Source organism: Lucilia sericata, unplaced genomic scaffold (assembly GCF_015586225.1).
Source record: "Lucilia sericata isolate MDLA Ls3-8-SP2 unplaced genomic scaffold, ASM1558622v1 Contig000018F_arrow, whole genome shotgun sequence".
Lineage (NCBI taxonomy): Eukaryota > Metazoa > Arthropoda > Insecta > Diptera > Calliphoridae > Lucilia > Lucilia sericata.
Genome location: NW_023994057.1, coordinates 1,439,004 through 1,462,783, shown reverse-complemented (window position 1 = coordinate 1,462,783; position 23,780 = coordinate 1,439,004). Strand labels below are relative to the sequence as shown.

General features: G+C 27.8%; 2 protein-coding genes across 12 annotated transcripts in view; both read left to right on the top strand.

The window, feature by feature from the left end:
- The first annotated feature begins 946 nt into the window (after positions 1-946).
- Positions 947-14,352, top strand: LOC119606764. 2 transcript variants are annotated; one of them, XR_005231687.1, is made up of 2 exons: positions 947-2,180; positions 14,168-14,352. XR_005231687.1 is itself a non-coding variant. In XM_037960348.1 (2 exons), exons 1-2 carry the CDS (start codon positions 1,076-1,078, stop codon positions 14,207-14,209), a joined length of 993 nt encoding a protein of 330 aa, XP_037816276.1. In that variant the 5' UTR covers positions 947-1,075; the 3' UTR covers positions 14,210-14,315. The 2 variants fall into 2 exon arrangements, 1 of the variants encoding a protein (XP_037816276.1); XM_037960348.1 differs by having other exon boundaries at positions 947-2,026; positions 14,168-14,315.
- Positions 14,353-14,355: 3 nt separating this feature from the next.
- The window catches only part of LOC119606704 (neurobeachin), a 99,817-nt gene continuing 90,392 nt past the window's right edge, over positions 14,356-23,780 (top strand). For 7 of the 10 annotated variants that reach the window (XM_037960314.1, XM_037960311.1, XM_037960310.1 and 4 more), the window contains exon 1: positions 14,356-14,719. In XM_037960314.1, coding sequence (XP_037816242.1) covers positions 14,501-14,719 — 219 coding nt within the window. In that variant the 5' untranslated portion in view covers positions 14,356-14,500. The remainder of the gene's footprint in view (positions 14,720-23,780) is intronic. The other 3 variants (XM_037960333.1, XM_037960324.1, XM_037960303.1) reach the window with 1 other exon arrangement.

Here is a 23,780-nt window from a genome sequence, read left to right as displayed (position 1 = left end):
ATGTCAAAAATCTTTTTGAAATGGATTTCAAAAACTCCTTAATTTCGAGCTTATCACGGGAAAATAATTAAATTGTTTGTTAAAGTATTTCTGGTACGCAAAATTCTGAAACGCTGCAAACCGAATGCTAAAAATATTTATAAATATAATTCTGTATAAGCTAAAAATAAGGATCATTTTGACACCTATTTCGATAAAAAGCAAAAATGATATGTCTCTCAAACCCAATAAAAATCATTTTATGACCCAAAAATATTCTAAAAATTCAAATAATTTTCTCCCGAAATCAGCTCAAAATTTCGGAGATCTATATTTTTAGTCGCTGGTAGGGGACTGAGGCTCCTTTCGAAATAAATATTTTTTATTTTGTTCGTGTTCAGTACATTAATACGCATCAGTAGGGATGAATTTCTACATGATATTCTTAAAAGCGCTGTTCCTACGGACACTCTAACGTACATAAGTAAAGGGGAAGACCATTAATTTGTAAATATATAGAAATATCTAAATACTTATACAAACATAGATACTATATTTGTACTTATGTACGTAGTTGTATATATATAAATATTTGAAATAAAACGAAGGAAATAGAATGTTATTAATGAATGTATATACTTGCACCTATATAGCTACATACATATAAATTAGCAACAAATAAAAATAATAGAAATTGTATAATATAGTATTTATTTGTTTTCTCTCTTTTATTTTGAAAGTTTAATCATTTGATCGTGATCTTGATCAAAGATTAAACCAGCATGTAAAAATTGTCACTATTTTGTTTTAAAACTAATTTAAATAATTTTTTTTTACTGCCAGGGCAAACTTTCGCACAATTTGCTTTTGAAAATACTTGCAAATACTAATTTGATATGATTTTTTTTATCTTTTGGCACCAGTACAATGCTTTTGTAATACACAGATAATTCTAAAATTTTAAATTGATACTAGATCATAATATTAATATTAAATAAATAAGTACAATAAGTTAAAGGAGAAAAAAAAACAATTTCAATTCAATTAATTTAGTGCTCAGTGGATTTGTCAAGGGCCAAATGGCTCTCAGTTTGTTATGATGGAGACATTCCTTGTCCTGGGTTTATGTTTTATACTCTACGAAGCATTGGATTTCTTTCAAGGATGCATACATAGTGCAACTCCCTCTGCCAGTGATCAAATAGATGCATACCGTCGTCAGTTGGACGAACAACGTCAAAAGCAGCAAGAAGAACAATTCTTGGCAAATTTAACTCCACTTCTGAGTGCTCAACTAGCTGCTGCTGGATTTAATCTATCAACTGCCACAACACCAACCGCTTCAACGGCAAGTGTTATAAGTGATTTGAAAGCTCAAGTTCAAACTGATTCTGAAAACTATTCCGTAAGTACACCCGCGTTGAATTCTGGAGGAAGTGGAGGCGTTGGTGGTGAAAGTGGATTTAGGCCTGCTAATCGTAGTGTTTTCGAAGCTCAACAAATACATAATACCTCGTCATTGCCTAGAGACTATTACTACTTGCAGCAACAACAGTTGAAAAACAAGAATTCGTCTAAATCATTACTGTCAAAATTTTCAACATCTGGTTCTGATAATCGCATTTTTCCAGAAGCTCCCAGTATTTTAGGGAACCCTGCGGGCGTTATTACAACACAACCTGTGTTACAACACCAGCGGAACTCATTCGACTCGCCAACATCCATCATCCCTGAGCACGCAGCAAATTCTATAATTACTCACGATTTGAAGAGAGCCCTTTTAAAAAACCACAACAATAACAACGACGATCCCAACATTCTCTCTCGTCACAACTCACAGACAACCTTGTCATCGCACGAAGCATCCTCCTCCGGAGAAGAGGACGACTCTGAAGCATCTTCGACACAAGGTGAAGCTTCCCTCGATTCTTGTCCGTACAACTCTGACCACGATATCAACGAGGATCGTACGTTCACAGTGGGTTCGTGTTCATCATCGCATGCCGATTTTCGAGAAATTGAATGTGAACGACTGCGCCGCCAATGTGTGAGCGTTAAACGCATTTATAGCATATCGGAGAAATTTTAGAAATATTAAAATATCTAAAATTCAAAAATAAAACCAAAAACAATCATTAAAACATGTTTGCAAAAACATTATTGGTTAAAGATTTGCTGAAAAATTATTATTAACAAAAAAGGTATTATCAAGTGAAAACTAAAATTTCTAAAAAAAAACACAGAAAAACTTAAGAAAAAGCACACACCTCTTTCGAATCAATCTTCATAACTACAATTGCACTTTTATTTCAATTTAAGAGAAATCACGCATATTCAAGCATTTCACGCATAATTTTTCGTAAGTAAATCCACATTCACAATACTTTTAATTACAACATGATCGATTCACTTCACTTCTTCATCACTGCTACACAAATTATTGACTAAATAAGTTAACTAAAACGTTATTGTTAATGCCTTCTATTTACTAAATACATACATATCTCTAGAAATACATAAATACAGAATTAAATTTGGATTTATATCAAATTTGTTCATAATAATTATCGTAATTTATTTTTCCTTTCTTTAGACGTTTCAACGCCAGAGAGATAAAAAATAAATACAACTTACTTATTATTTTATTCCAACCCATCATGACCAAAAATTACTAAAACCTTGAACAAAAATGACCAAAAAATTAAACACAAAAAATAATTAATAATTTATTTTTTACAGCAACATATCGCTCATTTATTTCAAGACTGGTATTATCTAGAAAAAAACGCGTTTCAAGAAAAACGGCTTTAAATGTTTTATGACATTTTAATATTTCAGAAATAACTTATCAAATAATTATCGGATTTCAAACATAAAACCATATAAAAAAGGTATAGATTAGTATGTTTCTAATCTGAATTTAAACTTAGGTTTAGTTTTGATGTTTACAGCAAAAAATCACCTTAACACCGAAAATAGTAGACATTTTTCAAAAAAGATAAAATATTATGAAATATTTATATACTTTGTAAAATACACTGCTCAAAAAACGCAAATTTTTAGTTTGAAATAAATGAATGATATGTTGAATTATGACATCCCTAGTTTTTATGTCGTACAAAGTTTGTAAAAGTTTATGCTGATGTTGTTATGCCATTAAATGGCATGAATAGACCATTTCATACGCAGAAATAAAATTTAAGTTTTAAACCAAAATATAATTTATACATTAAATGTTTTGCAAAACAAATTAAAAATCCTTAAAAAATATATAAGTACAAAAAAATGCTTAAAAAATATGAAAATACAAAAATAAATTTTCCTTAAAACAAAATGATTATATACATACATACATATATGTATGTATACATAATATATTTGCGAACGTAAAACATGTGAACATGGCACCTGATCTATGTATATCTCATTAATTTTTTTATTTTCAAGCTTTTTTTCTTTGATTTAATTTGTATGAAATCTAAACGATTGTTATAAAAAATAATGATGATTCACTTGAAATTCATATACCTTGCAGTTCTTATACTATATTTATATATTTTTTAATTTAAATTATTAATGACGATATTTCCAATTTTGTTCGGTTTAGCAGCGAAATAATTTTAACTTGTAATTTTAACACCACAAACATACCTAGAGTTGATAGAGAAGAAAAGAGATGAAGTTGTTAAAAATGTTTCACAGTATCGATACTGGTTTCTACACTGAAAAAAAATCCATGCCTAATATATACGAAAAATGTCGTACATTGTACGAATCGTTCGTTGTTTCGCACCACGAATTTCTTTCGTAATATATACGAAATTGTACGAAATATTTTAGTATAATGCAAAATAATCTTAGAAAAATTAATTGACATAAATTGAAAAAAGTGAATTTTGAATAAATATGGTAAAATTTACGAAATATTAATTTATACAAACATTTTTGTTCATTTTAAAATAATTTTTCTAATTCTAATTCAAAATTATTCTCCACACGAATTTTTATTTTTTTTATGAAAATAATTCGTGAATAATATTATACCTTTTCTTAAATTTTATAAAAATGTTGTAGTTTTATTTAATGATAATATAATTAATATCATTATGTTTAATTTCGCTAAAATGTAAGAAAAAAATATTACGAAAGGTTTTCGTACTTTCGTAAAAATACACGAAATTTTTGTAAATACATATTACGAAAATAGAAGCTACGAATTTTTTTTCGTAAAGTTGAGCATGGATTATTTTCAGTGTATGCACTGAAAATAATCCATACCTAATATACACGAAAAATGTTGTACATTGATTCGTGGTTTCGCACCTCGAAATTCCTTCGTAATATATACGAAATTGTACGAAATATTTTAGTAAAATGCAAAATAATTTTATATAATTTCAGGAAAAAACATTTTTCATTTTACGATTTTTTTAAAGACATAAATATGTTAGTTCTTTAAAAATAATTATTGTAAATTTAGAAAAAGATTGCGAATTAATAAAAAAAAAAATTTTATGTTTTTTTAAAAATATAAAAAATTTTACAGGAAATTAGGCAGCTAATTTCCTGTAAATTTAAAATTACGTTTAATTTAACTCGCTTAAAATTACGAAAAAAACAAAAAAAAAAAAAAAAAAAAATCGTAACAAAATAATTTTTTTTGTGAAATCAAAAATAATTGTTGTATATTACTAATTAATTTTGTTACGAAAAAAATTCGTTACTTTCGTTAAATATTACATGTCTTAACAAAATTATTTTTGTAAAAGAAAACAAAGTTTCTTAATATATACGAAAAAAGATATTACGACAGGTTTTCGTACTTTCGTAAAATTAGAAAAGGGGTTGATTAAACAATATTTTGTATTATACACGAAATTTTCGTATATATTACGAAAAAAGTAGTTACGAAATTTTATTTTGTAAAGTTAAGCATGGATTATTTTCAGTGTATGTATGTACAATAGATTCTTTCTATGTATGTATGTATGTATGTATGTATGTATGTATGTATGTATGTATGTATGTATGTATGTATGTATGTATGTATGTATGTATGTATGTATGTATGTATGTATGTATGTATGTATGTATGTATGTATGTATGTAGTATGTATGTATGTATGTATGTATGTATGTATGTATGTATGTATGTATGTATGTATGTATGTATGTATGTATGTATGTATGTATGTATGTATGTATGTATGTATGTATGTATGTAGTATGTATGTATGTATGTATGTATGTATGTATGTATGTATGTATGTATGTATGTATGTATGTATGTATGTATGTATGTATGTATGTATGTATGTATGTATGTATGTATGTATGTATGTATGTATGTATGTATGTATGTATGTATGTATGTATGTATGTATGTATGTATGTATGGTATGTATGTATGTATGTATGTATGTATGTATGTATGTATGTATGTATGTATGTATGTATGTATGTATGTATGTATGTATGTATGTATGTATGTTGTATGTATGTATGTATGTATGTATGTATGTATGTATGTATGTATGTATGTATGTATGTATGTATGTATGTATGTATGTATGTATGTATGTATGTATGTATGTATGTATGTATGTATGTATGTATGTATGTATGTATTGTATGTATGTATGTATGTATGTATGTATGTCTGTATGTATGTATGTATGTATGTATGTATGTACAGTGGTGGCTACGATTTTAGCACACTTGGTATATGTTGCCTATAACATGAAATATTTCCTATAGTTCTTAACTTTTTTAACAAATTCTTTTTTATGCGTAACACATGTCCTTCGAGGATCACGACACATTACATTTTGTTCCACTACTTTGTTGCATATAGATTTTTTTCTTTCCAAAGTACATCTACCCCCAAAAAAATCTGGACATAAGTTTAGCACAAAATTAAAAAATCATTAAAAAATTAAAAATAAACAAACAACCGGCTATATTTATCTTATTGCATTTAAAATTTTATATTTTGTGGAATAGTTGCAGATTTTGATAATATCATTCTTCCTCCTGGACATAATCTTCACCAGAACCCTCTAGAAATTTCATGACATAAATATTAACTTTCAGCCCATAAATTGGAAAAATCTTGGTGATTTCTGCTTTTATTTGTTGGTCCATATCATGTTATATGTTCTCTATTGAATTGGAATCGAGAAAATATACTGGGCACTGCAAACATGACAATCCCGCTCGCTTCCAAGCAGCTCATATCAGCACTTTTAGCATATTTACGGTCGATGTCGACCAAAAAACGCCATCTTTGTCCTCCGATATTTTTAATAAAGTAATTAAAATCCTATTTTGATAGTCATACGGATCCATTTCTGCATCCAACATCAATATAGGACCAACAGCACGCCAAGAAAATGCAATGAATACCATGAAATTTCCCCCCATTGTGATATATGATTTCTCTGGAACACTTTAGCTTTATCTGCATGATTGGAGGATACTAGTTGAAGATTAATAGGATCAAATTTGATGGAAAAATGTAATTATGCTGTACTCCAAACATGCAGCAACAACCAAAGTGTACATTTAAAACCATAAAACACAATGGGTGAAATATGACGAATTCGGAGGCGTTTTCCGGGCGTAGTGGAGGTTCTATACGCAAGGTGGATGCACAAATGGATCAGTATGACTATCAAAATAGACTCTTAAATATTTTAGTAAAAAAATTAGTGGACAAAAGTTCAGTTAAATGGCGTTTTTTGGTCGACAATGACCCAAAATATGTTAAAAGTATAGAGAGGAGCTTCTTGGAAGCGAGCGAGATTGACATGTTTGCAGCGCCCAGAATAATTTCTAGATCCCAATCCAATAAGGAACATATTAAACGAAATGGTGCAACAAATAAAACACAAATTCCTAAGAATTTTGCCTAATTATGGGCTGAAAGTTAAAACTTATGTCATGAAATTTCTAATGGGTTCTGATGAAGATTATGTCCAGGAGAAGAAATTATATTATCAAAATGTGCAACTATTCTACAAAATATAAAATTTTAAGTGAAATTACATAATTTTATCCGGTTTCTTTGCTTTATTTTTAATTTTTTAATGATTTTTTTATTTTGTGCTAAACTTATGTCCAGATTTTTTTGGGGGTAGATGTACTTTGGAAAGAAAAAAATCTATATGCAACAAAGTAGTGGAACAAAATGTAATGTGTCGTGATCCTCGAAGGACATGTGTTACGCATAAAAAAGAATTTGTTAAAAAAGTTAAGAACTATAGGAAATATTTGATTTTATATTTAACAGATACCAAATGTGCTAACCTCATGGCCGCCACTGTATGTATGTATGTATGTATGTATGTATGTATGTATGTATGTATGTATGTATGTATGTATGTATGTATGTATGTATGTATGTATGTATGTATGTATGTATGTATGTATGTATGTATGTATGTATGTATGTATGTATGTATGTATGTATGTATGTATGTATGTATGTATGTATGTATGTATGTATGTATGTATGTATGTATGTATGTATGTATGTATGTATGTATGTATATGTTTATATCTAGTCTGTTCATCTTGTTTATGTTTTATCTTATCGCTTTTAAGTCATATGACCGTCACGATGACGTTATTTAGCAACAATGGCGTCTGTATTCTGTTTTCTTAAACATCTATTCTCATTGCCTCATCATTGGCTGTGAAGTGAATCTTTAGGTTTCTGTTAATAAAGGAATTAAAAAACAAACTTATTTTCAAACCATTGCCGCCCATTCTATTCATACTGCAGGCAAAAACAAATGAAAGCACATCAACTTTTTCCTTAAGGATAAAGATTCGAAATAATTTTGTTTTTATTTCCTTAAACAAAACATCAGTGTGTGTGTTGTTCATAATCAATCCTATAGGATAGTTACGAAGTACTATCTATAGAAGTACGAAATTTTAGAAAAGTACTCACTTATTTCGCATTATAAAATAGTCATAGTAATAGTTAAAGACATGATTAGAGAGTAAAAGGAGTAGAGGAATAAGACACAACACTAAAAATGATTAACTTGGTTCGGGAAATAAAACTAACCACAACAAAAGGCAGGATTAATGGTAGTAGGATATGCTCTGGCCGTACTTTTCTATTGTTTCTTGCATTGCTTTCTAAGCATTGAAGTGTATGCATATTACAGGTGCTCAAAAAATATCGACTTTGTTTGTTCATTAGTTTGTTCATTAGTGTTTAATATTAACTGGTGTAAAATTTTAGTCCAATCGGACAACGAGAGCATATGCAGGAAATCGTTTAAAATGTATAAAATTTGTTTAAATAATTGTACTTTCAAAATACATCTTATCACCTAGAGAAAATTGTCTTTCCAATAAGGTACACCGAATATTAACATCGAGGAACAAATAACAAAGTAATCACGCAATATATTAAACAAAATATTAAACATTAGGACACGAAGTTATGTAGAAATTCTGAGATCAGATTCGGATTCAGTGTAGCTCAATCCTCATGTTTCCGATTTTTTTTTAATTTTGTCGGCCTGTGTTATTATACGGTAGACACTAATGAACAAGAAATAAGACGCACCCAAAGAAAATCTATATTTTTGGGCACCTCTAATGTATACACATATGTACATATTATAAAAAATAAAATCTATGCAGTAGATGATGAGCTAGAAATCTGCAGCTTATTTTTTTATTTTATTTTTAAAACTTTAAGTAAACTTAAGGATCTAACAACTGAAATAGTTCAGATAAGTTCTTTGTATGAAATATAAAATAAGAGGAAAAAGAATTTTTAATTTAATTTTTGTTGCTTGTATATGGTTAAATCTAAAAAATTTTTAAATTTTTGCGTATGAAAAAAGTGAGAAATTTTGATGATGGCACATTAATGTCCTTTAATACGCGTGTGACTTACTTTCAACTATAAAAAATATGTTCTCGTGAAAGTTTTTTAAGAAGTTACGTCAAAGATATCGCGTTTTTTTAATATTTTTTTTTTTAATTGTCAAAAATACATTTCTCCATATTATTCAATAAAAGTTTATCTTTATTGAAGTAATTATTAATAACGTCGTATTTCACTTTCTTGCAATTATGTAATATCCTTTAGAGATATTTTTAAAATATCTTGGTAATGTGAACTTTATTCACAATATTGCAAAACAAAATAATTAAAAAATCTTTAACGGTTTGGAAGATAATGAAATTCAAAGTGTAAATTTCTAATAAAATGAACAAAATTTGATATGAAATGATAAACATTTTTTAAACTAGAAACATGAATTTTATGTAGATATTATGACAAAATTAAAACTGGCGCTGCTAGTGCAACTTTGAAATTGATTTGACGTGCATCCGATTTTATGATTACATTTGATAAGAAGATACATATGATTTTCGACACATTTATCATTTTCATTTTGCTCTTTGCGTGTACCTCATGCTTAAAATTTTAGTCAAAAAGTGTGCGCATTTTGAATATGGATGAGTAAAGAATCAAATTTTTGATTGGAACTCAAAAAAATCATACTCACGACTTTACTACCATACAACTCATCAGTGGGTTATGGCACACAAATTTATTATAACTCACATGATTCTCTCGGAAGATGTAAACAAATTGTAGAAGAAATTGTGTTAAAATATTGAGGTATGCTGTTTTAATTGTTATAATTGAAATTTCATTGTGTTAAATGTAAATAAGTTGCTTGAATGTAAGTATTACACATTTCATTCTATACAGTTTGATATTGTATGTGTTTTTCTAATTAATTTCTTTTCGTGAAATAATATAGTCACTGGAAGAAATAAAACATTCCGTAGATAATACCTGTTGAAAATCAATATAACTCTAAGTAAATCGCAATAAAGTCTTACTGAAATTAAATTCAATTTATAACAAAGATAAAAAGTAAAAAACAAAAAGAAATAAAATTTTGTTTATTAATAAGGAGGTAAATATGTAATTTAAATTCCCATGACATACATATGGACAATTTCGAGTCAAGTGACCCAACTTTTAAAAGGTGAAAATGAAGTGCCAAATATTGAAAAAAATTTTATTTTTAAGTTAAAACATAATTTTTTGAGTTCCTTAAAGGAAATTATATAAGCTTTCATCTGAAAAACAAATAAAAAAAATATTTAAAAAAAAAATATTTTTTTTGGAAACAATAAAGAAATAGCTATCTGAACTCCCTTGGACAATTTTTGCTAGGACCAATAGATGAAAGTTACACTCATTTGAATAAAACCTTGTATGACCAAAATGTCCAACTTTGACCCACTCTCAGTCTGGCAGTTCTTGACCGATAGAGCTGAAAACTTGTGTCTGGCCTACTATCCAATAGTACTAACTATGGTGCAATAGATTTTTTGATTTGGGTCACTTGACACGAAATAGCCCATATACAAAATTAATTTATATATCAAGACTAAATGATCAATTGACTGAACTTTAAAGCGAAACCGACAAATATTTTTTGAAACTTTCACACTAACTTTAATTTTCATTGAAATTTTTGTTTCTTAAAAACAATGTGTGTAATAAAAATTACAGAACACAACACCCAGGGGTGAAATTTATTTAATAAATATTGTTCATGAATGTTTTTTAAACAAAACCATTCACATGGGTTTGAATCTGTGTGCGCACACACACACAAATACAAACTCTTATATAAATTTAAGTCTTACCTCAATCACAAGCTTTAGTTCCCAATAAACACATAAGTGTCGTTAGAACAACTATTTCCTACGATATTTAAGCAATTTTGAATTTACATTACTTAATCATTATTTGAATTTTAAGTTCTCAAATCTTAAATGTATCTTCATATACGAAAAATATCGTACATTGTACGAATCTTTCGTTGTTTCGCACATCGAAATTCTTTCGTAATATATACAAATTGTATGAAATATTTTAGTATAAAGCAAAATAATCTTGAAAAAATGAATTTACATAAATTAAAAAAAGTGAATTTTGAATAAATATGGTAAAATTTACGAATTATTAATTTGTGCAAACATTTTTGTTCATTTTAAAATAATTTTTCTAATTTTAGTTAAAAATTATTCTCCACACGAATTTTTGATTTTAAACGCCATGTTATTAAGATATTTTTAATTCGATTTCAATCCCAAATTTTTGTTGGGTTAATTACATACATACCTATATATATACATATGTACATACATATGTATGTATGTATGTATTTCTATGCATCGGTGTATATGAATATGTGTTTATAATGTTGTTGCTGGGTTTACACATGAATTTATGAGGTTATAAAGTTAAATTGTTGGGGGTATTTGTTTATTAACAAAATAAAAAATTAAACAAAATGTAGAAAATAAAATAAACAAAAACAATATTTTTATATGAAAAGAAAATTCAATATTTGAAAAATATGCCGTTTTAATTCTTTAATGTGAATATGGAATGTTTTGAAATTTAAGGTGTGTTTGTCCGTTTGTTTGTTTATTTATTTGTTTATTTCCTTTGCCTTTTTCTTCTCTGATTCATTTATTTTTTCTTTTTTTGTTGATATTGTACGAGTACACAGGTAAACATTTATAAACCTTTTTGTTTACTTTAAAAACTTGTAAGATGAAAGGAAGGCTTTTGAAAAAGCTGAGATACAGAGCAAAAAAGAAAGCAAGAAAAAACATTAACAGATACAAATACATTCATATATTATGGTGCATGTGTTCTATTTTTTTCTTTTTATTTCGTTTTTAGGTAGTGGTAGTTTTTATGTTTTTAGTTGTTTGTATTTCAATTGAAATGTTTTTTTTTTGTGTGTTCATTTTGCATTTATTTTCTTTGTATTGAAGAGTGTAAAAGCGTTGTAAATCTGGTTTACAGGTATTTTATTCAATTTATTATCTACACTCATACATGCATGTATGTATATTAATCCTGTGCTTCGATGAATAGGACATTTGTAATATGTCAATTTGAACGAAACATACATATTCTATCAATAATTGCAAAGTTGCTTAATATCTTTATATTTTCGTATTAAGAATAGGTGTATTTTTTCGGATTATCCTCCGTTTAACCTAACTTAAGGTTATTTTAGATTAATGAAATATTCGACGAAAATGACGTGGCCACTCTAAAATCATATACATACATTACAGTTCATATTACGGGTAAAATAATTTTATGATTATTTTTTTTGGACTATTTTTCTACATTGTCATTTTAATTAAGCAGTAAAAAGTTGTTATTAGAGTAGGTCAGTCTCACAAAAATATAAAAAAATATTTTTTTGCCACTCCAAATACCGCCCTTTTTGTCCTTTTGTAAAATCCGATAGATACAAATCTCAGAAGCATTACTTCTTTCTTAAATGTTTTTTTTTTTTATTTTAAGTCAAATTCTATGAGTTACTTCTGCTATATCGGATCCTTCTTCTAAATCGGTATTAGTTTAGAAATATGCATTATATGAAACTTTTGTTTTTAAAATATGTATTTGCTTTTTTTCATAAATTGCTATTTTACAGATATTTAAAAATATTGAGATGTTTATTTAAAAGTGCCATTTTTCGTACGTAATTTAATATTATTTTCCATTGTAAGATGCATACATACAAAGATATGTGCTTGTATGTTTATAAAAATCTGAATATTTTTAAATATCTGTAAAATTGCCATTATTAAATAGAAGTGAAAATTTGAACACTTAAGGTTTTATATAATTCAAAAGGTCTTTGTGTAAGTTTTCACACTAATATCGATTTAGAGGAAGTAACTGGGATATCAGAAATAACACCGTCTTTGCTGAATTATTAAAGTTGGATGCTTTCTAGTATCTAAAATCAATTAGAGCAACATTTGAGGTGTGAATCGTATGAATCCCTGAGGCAAGTTATTATAAGGGCAGGTCTAATATTCATTTGTATACATTTAAATTTATACTTTCATAGGTATACGTATATGTATGTATTTTTACGTTAATGTTTACGTTAATACACACATATGCAAAAATAAACAAGTTTTGTGTAAGTATAAATCAAAGTATACTTTTAGGCTTTATGACAGAATTGTATTAAATGAATGATAAAGAATGACGTGGAGAGAATTTAATACACATACTACAAAGTACATTCATATATAATCACATATGTACATACAAACATACATATGTATATATGAACATGAATCGACACCTTAGAATTTTTATTTCTTTATTATCCTTGTGTACATACATATATACACAAGTTAAATCTGTGGATCTATTTGCTTCTTCGTTATGCAAACGAATAAATAAACAAATCATACATTCAAAATCTTTAGATGTTAAACGAACTTAAATGTGTAAATAATTTAATTTGAATACAAGTTACGCCCATTACATTTTAAGCTTTTTGTTGAGTTCAACATCGCCTGATGGCTTTAAAATTTAACTGTTTTTGCCTTCGTATATAATAAATATTGGTTAGCTGCTAAAGTCTCTAAAGACTAAACACTAACCCCAATATTCATAAAAGTTTAATAAAGTTTTCGATGATTTATTGCAGGAATTTTGTCCGTAATAAACCTAAAGTAAACGATTAATATATTTATGAATACAGGAGTAAATAAATAAAAAAAAGAATAAGAAAATTTATAAGCACATGAAATTGAAAGGAAATATAAATCATGTGTACTTTGTTCCTTTACAATATTAACACAAGCTCACACATATAGTTATACAAAACTTCCGTTAAATATAAAATTGCGTAATGCGAAATTAAAAATAATAATTTTTGAATTATTGCAGTTAAGAACTTAATGGCAAAGTGATATAAACAAAAACTTAGCAAAAAAAAGTAGTCTAAAATTTAACCATAATAACATATATTTAATGAATCTTAAAATTTTTACAAGAAATTTAAGTTTGTATAACTTAAATTACAGTTGTAAAGTTTTTATTTGTTGCCAATTTGTAAGATGTTAACAGGTCATTTAAATACAAACACAATTTTTTACAATATAATTAATGCTTACAGAAAAAATATGTCACATTATTATAAAAAATATTAAAATAAAAAAAGAAAACTAATATACATAAGTGTGCTTTTTCTTAAATTTTCTGGAAACCCCATTTCATCCCTTCATAACAAATGAACAAGTATTTCAAAGTAAATTAATGAAAAACAAACTTGTTTTTATAATCTTTTTAAAGCTAGATTCCAGCGAAAAAGAAACAAAATTTGAACGTTATTAAAAAAATAATCAAATATTGTAAATTATTAAAATCATGTAAATATCTTAAACAATCTAAAACGAAATACAAACAGTTTTAAACAACACAACACAATACAACATCCAAATCTACTAAGTAGATGTTGAAAGTTGAGAGTGAAAAGTTGAAAAAAAAAAAAAATAAATAAATATAAAAGGGAAACGAAACGAAAAACAAAAATAAATTGCTTAATAAGAAAGCCATGTTGTTGTTGAGTGCTGTTATAAAATAAAGCTTTAATTCAAACACGAAATAAAAAATTTTAATTTAATTATGGACTCTCTGGAACGTATAATGCGTGCGGCTCCTTTGCCGCGCGCTTTAAGTGTTAACTCAGCAAATACAAAAGGACAACAACGTGCTCTGGTTCATGCCTCCTTGGCTGCTGCTACTGTTGGTCGCAAAGGTAGACATTTAACGGGTACGTTTTGTCTAACCGGCGACACAATGGAGGGTATAATCCAATGCTTAGTCTTCCTGAAAGCATTTTCGGTGAGTATAATTGCAAGATGTTGAAATAAGTTCTTTAAAAAATAATATAAAATGTAAATACATGTAAACATAAAAATTAAAATTAAAATAAGTAAAGTTACTTCCACAATTAAGGTAGAACCCACCAAATCGAACAATTTTTAATCGTTGATATCTGCAAAACTAATTGCCCAATCAAAATAAAATAAATAAATAAATAGATGTTTAATTATTAATTGGGTTTTGAAAAAATGGCTTCAGGGCTTATTCGGAGAAAACATATTTTGCACGGATATGATTAAAATTAAGGTTCTTCTATATGTCTGATATCAAAAAACGTTAAATTATAATATTTCATGATAGGAAAAATTATTAAAAATACTAAGTAGTATCTGTCCACATTATTGTAAATATAAAAAAGTCCACATTTTCAAAGAAGTATTTGGTTAAGGGAGCATTTTGTTCTAATGTGGAAAAATCAAAACCTCTTTTTACAAGTGTCAAAATAAATGGTAAAATTTATGGAAAATATGATTTCACACTACAAAACCCGTTATTATGGCCAGACCTAGCCAGTAGCCATTAAGCAACGGACGCAATTAAATGAACTTTGAAGAAAAATGAATTGAAATGAACAAAAAAATTTGATTTTGTAATAAAAAAAATATTCCCTCAAATTGACGTTTAATAAAAACTTTAAAATATCTTATCTAAACGGCGTTTCAAAACCAAATTAACAATTAAAAATCTTTTTATTGGATTTAAATTAGTAGATTATAGGCTATTCAATTTTAAAATGTTATTTTAATGGGTCAATAAGTTTTGAAGATATAAACGATTAAAAATTGTTCGAATTTGGTGGGTTATAAAGGTATATATTCCTACTTTTAACTATTTCAAAGAATTAAAACTTTTGTTTACTTGAAATATAATTGTCCAATTCACAATCGGTAGTGTTTTAGTTTGAAAAAATTTTGTTTGAACAAATTTTATGACATACAACCACAACCACACGACATCGATTGTGAATTGGACAAATATTTTTGTTTTTTTTTTTCTGGCTAATTTTTATTTCATAATACTCTTTTAATAGCTTTTTATTTTTTGTGGAAACGTCTCACAACATTGTATACTAAATTTAATAGATTGTAACCACGATTTTACCCATATCAACGTCGTTTTCTATTTATGGAGATTGTTAGAATTCTTCAATCTAGAATTAACATATTATAAGTGAATTTAATCATACTGTTCACTCTGAAAGCAACACTCTAGTGTATACCACTCCCCACCCCCAAATTTGCACATTATTTGATAACCTTTTTTGCTTCCACAAAAAAGGTAAAAGATTAAGTCATGCATAGTTTAAGGTCACTTTTATATAATGAAATTGAAGCATACCTTTGGTTTCTTAGTCTTAAGAAAATGTGTATACCATAAGGATGTACAAAGGAATAAATAAAGCTTTGTCGATATATCTGAACAAAAATTGGAATGTCAAGTGTAATATTAATTGATACTTTTTAATCACTATTACCCGTAATTTAGTGTCAAGTGACTTAAAAAATCGATTTGGAAGAAAAGTTAGTACTATTCACTTTGTACTACTTTACACTAATATTCAGCTCTATCGGTGAAGAACTTCCGGAGTAGGTCAAAGTTAAAAATGTTGGTCATACAAGGTTTTATTCAAATGAGTCCTAGCAAAACTTGCCTAAAGGAATTCAGATAGCTATTTCTTCATTGTTTCCAAAAAATATTTTTTTTTTCAAAAAACTCCCTTTTTTCTTTAAGGGCTAGGTTCTAATTCTAAAACGATGTAGACATGTTTGTCTGCCTGTCTCTTGAAAGCACGACAGGACCTAAACAAGAGGAGGTAAAGAGACAATTTTCTTAAAAATTCTCTATTGTTGCAGTTTGAAAAAATAGAAAAATGTTCGTGTTCACCGAATTTTGAAAACCGAACAAGGTTCGGGTTCGGCCGAACTTAAAAATTTACCGAAGTTCGAGTTCGGTACCGAACGAAATTTTGAGTTCGGTCGGACTCTAGCATTAATGTACGAAAACCCGTTTTTACCCGTATTTTGAAGGTGTTGGCAAGTTTTATTTATATTTTATTAAAATATTCGAATAAAAACTTTTATTCGTTATTCGTTCGAATAATCGAATAATTTTTAAAATTTAATTTAACTACTCGAATGAAAAAATATTGTAAATTTTTATTCGAATAATTTTAAACACGAATAATTGACAACTGTAGTGGCCATGTTAAAAGCAGAGTTAAACTTTTTAATTCACCTGTTCATTGTCGAATTTGTTTATGAAATTTTAGAAATATTTATATCGTACGCTTATTACGCAAACGTGACAAATCATATTTTGTAAATTTTACAGGAGAAGCAAAAACCTTCATAACTTTTCTTGTTTTCCATATTTTTAAAATCTATAAACGTGGTATTCTTCTTATATTTCTTATCATATTTCTTTTTTACATGACTAATTAATGCGTTTATTATAGCAAATTGTAAAGTGTTAACTCTTTTTTCTTTGTATATTTTTATTATTTTGAAGACTAAGCAAAGACTTGATCTTTACATAAGGAATACACCGAAATTATTGTTAAATAAACTGCCGTTATATTCATTGAGTTTTATTAAAAAAATAAAAATAAATACTATTTTAAAATTTTGTTGATTGAGGAAATAATTATTTATTGAGTTTTATTTTCTTTTAGAGAATAATTGTTATTTCTTGAAAGGTCAACATTTTTATCATTCATATCGGATGTATGAAAACATCCGATATGAACGATACAAAAAAATGTTATATTTTGAGCGCAAAATAATAACGATTATTTTCTGATGGAGAAATAAATCTTGAGAAATAATGACTATTTTTTACTCAATAAATAAAACTCAAAAATTGTTTTTTCTATAATAATTAAATAATAAAAAATATTTATATATGTTTATGTACACGTACATATATTTAAGTTAAAAAAATGATCTGCATTTTCCGCTTTCCCATTAATATGGTATTTTAGACATTTCGTAGCTGTGTTATGTAATTTTCAGTGTAATTCATTTTCCACCCAATACCCAAATAGTTTCAACTGTCATAAATGACTAAAACATAATATCCTTTCTTTCAATTAAGAAGTTAATTTCCTGTAAAACTACAACAGTTTTGCCAATTCAGCGAGCACAACATAGGTTTGCAATCAATAATTTTTAATAATCGATCATTTTTCGTTTACATTAAATAAATTATTTATGTATATGGGTGATTTCATGAAAAGTGACCACACTTTTGAAAACAAAGTCTTCCGATCAAGATGATGATTAAATTAAAAAACCTTTGTCTTGAGTTACAAATTGATAGGGATATATATCCCAGTCGCATCGCACAAAGCGACCAATTATAATAAAACAAAATTTATGTAAATGCGCTAATATTTAAATTAAATCATATTTTAAATAAGCTCCTAATTAGTGTAGGGTGTCATATCGTCGACTATTCCCGACTATACTTTCTTCTTTTAATTCGCATATATGTTGTTTAAATGGAGCTCGTAAGTTTTTCCACTTTCAGAAATTTAAACATATTCCTTAGGCTTTATAATTATTGTCATTCTCGAGATCGTGTTTCCGTTAAATTGATATTAGAGTACATAAAGCGGTGGTACATTTTTCATTTTTAGTGCATAAAAATCCTTGCCTTAGTTATTACATCGACTGAATCGTTTTCGAGTATTCATTTTGATACAAATTTGATGAAGGTTTTATTCGAATTTAAGATGATTTGGGAGAAACAAAGGATTTTGAGGTTAACAAAAAAACTTCAATAATTTATCCTAATTTTCACAATGTCTTGTTATATTTAAAAAATTCGATAAATCGAATAGTTAAAAAGTAAAATAATTATTTGTCGAATAAACCGATTAAAATAAAAATGCTAGTAAATAAGTTTCATAGATACAACAGGTTCAATCGAAATTTTTGTGAAAAAAACAGGAAAAACTATTTGATTAATTTGATTGTTGAATGGACATTTTTGATATTGTTTTGCTTAAAATTAATTAAAACATAAACAAACAAAAGTCATTTGTTCAATTCACAATCGATGTTGTAGCGTTGTATGCGTTGTATGTCAGCAGCTGCTACAATAGTCATAACAATGTTGTTGGTATTTTCTATGCAAAAGCTCTATACAACTCCTATGACAATTTTTCATATGTTTTTCGAATGTTGTAAGAAAGTTTAGTGTTGCCAAATGTTTATTTCAACATATAGACAAAAAATTCAAACGATTTTAGCATAAAAAACGATAAAGTGGTAACACTGAAATCAAAAACAAACAGCTGTTTACCAAAACAAAAGAGCTAAAATTTAATTAAAAACTGTTTATTTATTAGTTTAAAATGTGGAATAAAGAAAATAAAAGAATTGAAAATTCAAAGAAATTAATTTGGTTTATTTCGCATGTTTAATTAATTTAATATTTTTTGATTTTTTTATCTTTTGACATTGTTATGTATATTTGTTTTGATTGTTTTTTTTTTTTTTTTTCATTGAGAACATAAACTTATGACTTGCTGCAAAGATCTGTTCACAATCAATGTTACTACACTTTAGTAGGTACAATATACAACTTGATTGTGAATTGAACAATTGTATTAATGATGTTATACGTATGTGAGGCATATAAGGGTTAATGTACCCAATAACCATAGCTTTTAAGATCAGGAAGAAACTGGTGACAACAACACACTCCTGATTGTAAAGTAAAGTAAAACAAAGCTCAATTGAGGTAAACAAACGGAAAATGTAAATGTAGAGTAACTAACTTCTGCTTTAAGAAATGAGATGGTGTCATACGATAACCTGCAACTTCATTTTAAAACACAATAAGAAAAAGAAGCACAAGAAAGAAGCAGCCAACGAAACGGAAGTTTCAACAAGAGTCTTAACAAAAAGCTTGTCTAAGCAGAACATCATCTGAGCAATAACACTCCCAGGCATAAAATAATTAAAAATATGAACTAGTTCAATAGGAGGATCCAAAAAGGCCCTTCTAGAAAATTCGAGTAGAATTGCTTTTCAGTAGATTGACCAATGTATTAGCTACCGGGCAAACACTTGAAAATTGTTTATTAATATATTTGTTATATTAACGTACAAATCAGATCAGAATGTAATTTTCTACAAATACAAACACTATTCAAAAATAATATAAGTTTCTTTAAAAATTGCTTTTATGACAAGATTTAAATAATTTTTTAGTTGTTTCGGTTTTTGCTTAGTTCGACCACAAACCAGGAAAATTTATACAAATTTGATTATTTTCCTATTTTGCTTTGAAATTGTATATTTGGCAATTTTCCTTTTTATTATATATTTTACTATATTTTACTTTTCAAATTCACAAACCAACATTTCACAAATATAAATTTTTAAAACTATTTTTTTTGTCAAAAATAACTTCACATTTTTGACATGAATTTTGAACATTCGAACATCACATTTTTTCGGCATCCGATGTCTACGTATATTCATAATTGCAGCATATTTGGACTACAGAAGTTTAAATTGTTTGTCATTAGAAGATATGCAAGAATTTTAATTTAGATTTTTCGAACATAACATAACATTCTATTTTCATCAGGTGGCGTTATGTGTGCAAAATATTTACCGAATCGGGCTACGGCAACTGGAATAAAATTCAGTTACAATATTTGAATATATATGAACGCTTGTAAAAAGATAAAAACTATTTAATTTCAGAATGATTGTAGTAATTTTTTTAAGATGTTTTTTAAATTTGGGTCATTTCGTGTCAAGTGACCCAACTTTAAAAATCGATGTCTTCTGATTTTGATGAAATTTGCGTTAGTATTATTGGATAGTAGACCACAAATTTTCAGTTCTATCGGCCAAGAACTGCCGGAGTCAGAAGGGCTCAAAGTTGGAAATTTTGGTCATACAGGGTTTTATTCAAATGAGTGTAACTTTTCACCTATTTGTCCTAGCAAAAATTGTCCAAAGGAGTTCAGAGAGCTATTTCATCAGTTAAAAAATATTTTTTTGAGAGATATCCCAGTCGTATCCCATTATGGGACTATAAAGCCCTTAAAGGAAATTGTCTAAGCTTTCTTTTGAAAAAAGGGAGTTTTTTGAAAAAAATGTAAAAAAATAAAAAAATTAAAAATTTAAATTTTTTTACAAACAATGAGGAAATAGCTCTCTGAACTTCTTTGGGCAATTTTTGCTAGGACCAATAGGTGAAATGTTACACTCATTTGAATAAAATCCTGTATGACCAAAATGTCCAACTTTGACCCCCTCTGACTCCGGCAGTTCTTGGCCGATAGAACTGAAAATTTGTGGTCTACTATCCAATAGTACTAACGTCGGTGCAAATTTCATCAAAATCAGAAGATATCGATTTTTAAAGTTGGGTCACTTGTCTGGCAGTTGTGGGCCGATAGCGCTAAAAAAGTGTGTCTGGCCTACTATCCATAGTTCTAACCTTGGTGCAAATTTCGCTATAATCGATTTTTTGAGTTGGGTCACTTGATATGAAATTGCCCATATACACATGGTGTGTTTCTGGTTCAGCTCCGGTAAAAAAAAAAACATGACACACTTTGCACATACATATGTATATTGTCAACACATGTGGGCATTTCCATAGCATCGTATGACTAGAGAGTAGATTTGAGGAAATAGGAGTAATTAAACAATAATTTGGTCATTGTGTTTCATTCAATGGATGCTAAATGTGGATAAATTAATCCCATTCATATGGACGTTTAATGTGTTCTTCCTAGATAACAAAATCATGTAAGTAAAATTTTACTCGAAGTACTCACACGCAGTCTAGAAACAACACATAAGTTATTTCACTAAAGGTGACCTTGTATTAGGCTAGGGTTAAATAAGGCCAAATCATTACAAAAATCGATTGTATCATTTTGGGTTATATAATTTAAAGATTTTGGTAGAAGCCCTAGTCTTAGGCAAAAATTTTGATGAATTATCTTCAAAAATGTGCATATTTTTTCAAACGGTTTATATTTTCCAGGAAATGAATATGAATTGAATACTTGAGTATTTAACCAATTAACTGTCGCTCGATTAACCGCACGATTTTGAAAGAAATATTTTATAATTTTACTACTTTGGAATTTACTAGTATGCTTTCCACAAAAAATATTTTATTTCCAATGCAAAACTACTGTTAAATAACTGGAACAATGTAAAAAGTAAATAATTGTAAAAAGACATTCAAACGTTCAAAAACCCGAATAATTGAATACCCTACTGTGTATAGTACATAGTAGAGTAGGATCTTTGTGTATTAGTATAATAACAACAAATAAATAGACATGAAGACACGTATCTGCTGTCATGCATAACAACATTGTTTATCTGCAACATAAGCTTACACAATGAAGCCAGAACGAGAAGAAATACAAACGCAAGCACATTTGTACATCATACATGTGCGGTTCTATTAATATCCAGCAAACTTAAAAGAAGTGAATGTATCCCTATTAGGGTGATCGATTATTTGACATTTTCCAAAAACCGGTTTTCGAATAGTTGACATTTGAAAAAAATCAGTTGATATTTTTCAAATTAAAAAAAAAAATTAGAGTAATCTTTCAATACAAAGCAAATAAAAGTATTCGAAACCGGGTTTTAAAAAGTAAAAAACCGGGAAAAAACATTTAGAAAAAACCGACACTAAACCGGTTTTCGAATAGGGTGATCGATTATTCGACATTTTCCAAAAAATTAAATTAGAGTAATCTTTCAATACAAAGCAAATAAAAGTATTCGAAACCGGGTTTTAAAAAGTAAAAAACCGGGTTATTCGATATTCGAAACAACATTTAGAAAAAACATTTAGAAAAAACCGACACTAGTAAAGCAGAAAAAAACCGGTTGAAAACCGAGTCGATCACCCTAATCCCTATTCGTTAGAACATACATATTTAAATAATGTTTATCTTTTTTTATGTATATTTTACATACTTATGTGTGTCATTTCCTACAATTTTTGTAATGCAGTCTGGCACTAAAATCTCTTTAAATATAGTTCAACCATTTTTATTTTATACCTTAGAAGGTACATATCGTCAGCTAGCAAAAATTTAAAGTTGACTAGTTCAGGATTACCCCATCGAACTGCTGGGTTTATATGTATGTAGGTATATACACTCACATATCACATACCCTTTCCAAAAATCAAACATGACAGCTAAAATCTACAATTATGATGAAAGGAGAACAATAGAAAACTATGAATAGATACAACTCAGTCATTGTGGCAACAACGATAACAACAATGTACAACTACCAATAATAATACGTCGACATAAATAGAAGAACAATTCAAGATCTGAAGACATAGATAATCCACACAAACACACTCGTTTTCACACCTACTCCCACATGCCCATAAATACAATGAACATGAATGGATGTTTAAGAAAATAAAATCAAATCAAATGATACTGAATCAAATTGAATAAACGACGAAAGCAAGGAGAAAAAAATGAAGATAATTGGGAAACATGCGGCTTGAGGTTTCTTAACCATGGAAATACCATATAAAATCAAATTAACTAATTGCGCTTCATTGACAGTTTGCTTGGTAGTCTTGGAATGTAATCATTGTTGACTTCTATTTATTCTTCTCCTTACGAGTGACGGGTTGGTTGCATGTATTTTTCTCTATGCTCTTGCAATACACATACATACATACATACATACATACATACATACATACATACATATGTATGTACTATATTTGTACATAGTTTAGGAGATTGTCATTTCTTGAATATAAATCACTTTGGATAAAAAGTTTTTCAGGTTCTTTTTGAAAGTTTGCAATAAACAAATAATAAAGTTTTTTTACTTTTGTAGGATTTATTCTGCCACTTAAAGTTCTTATTTCTACTTATTCGAGGGAGTAAATGGAATGTTCGCCACAAAAAATACCAACAAACACATACTTTATTGACAAATTGTTTCAGTAACCTCTACCGAAATTGAAATATTTGTAATGCTTA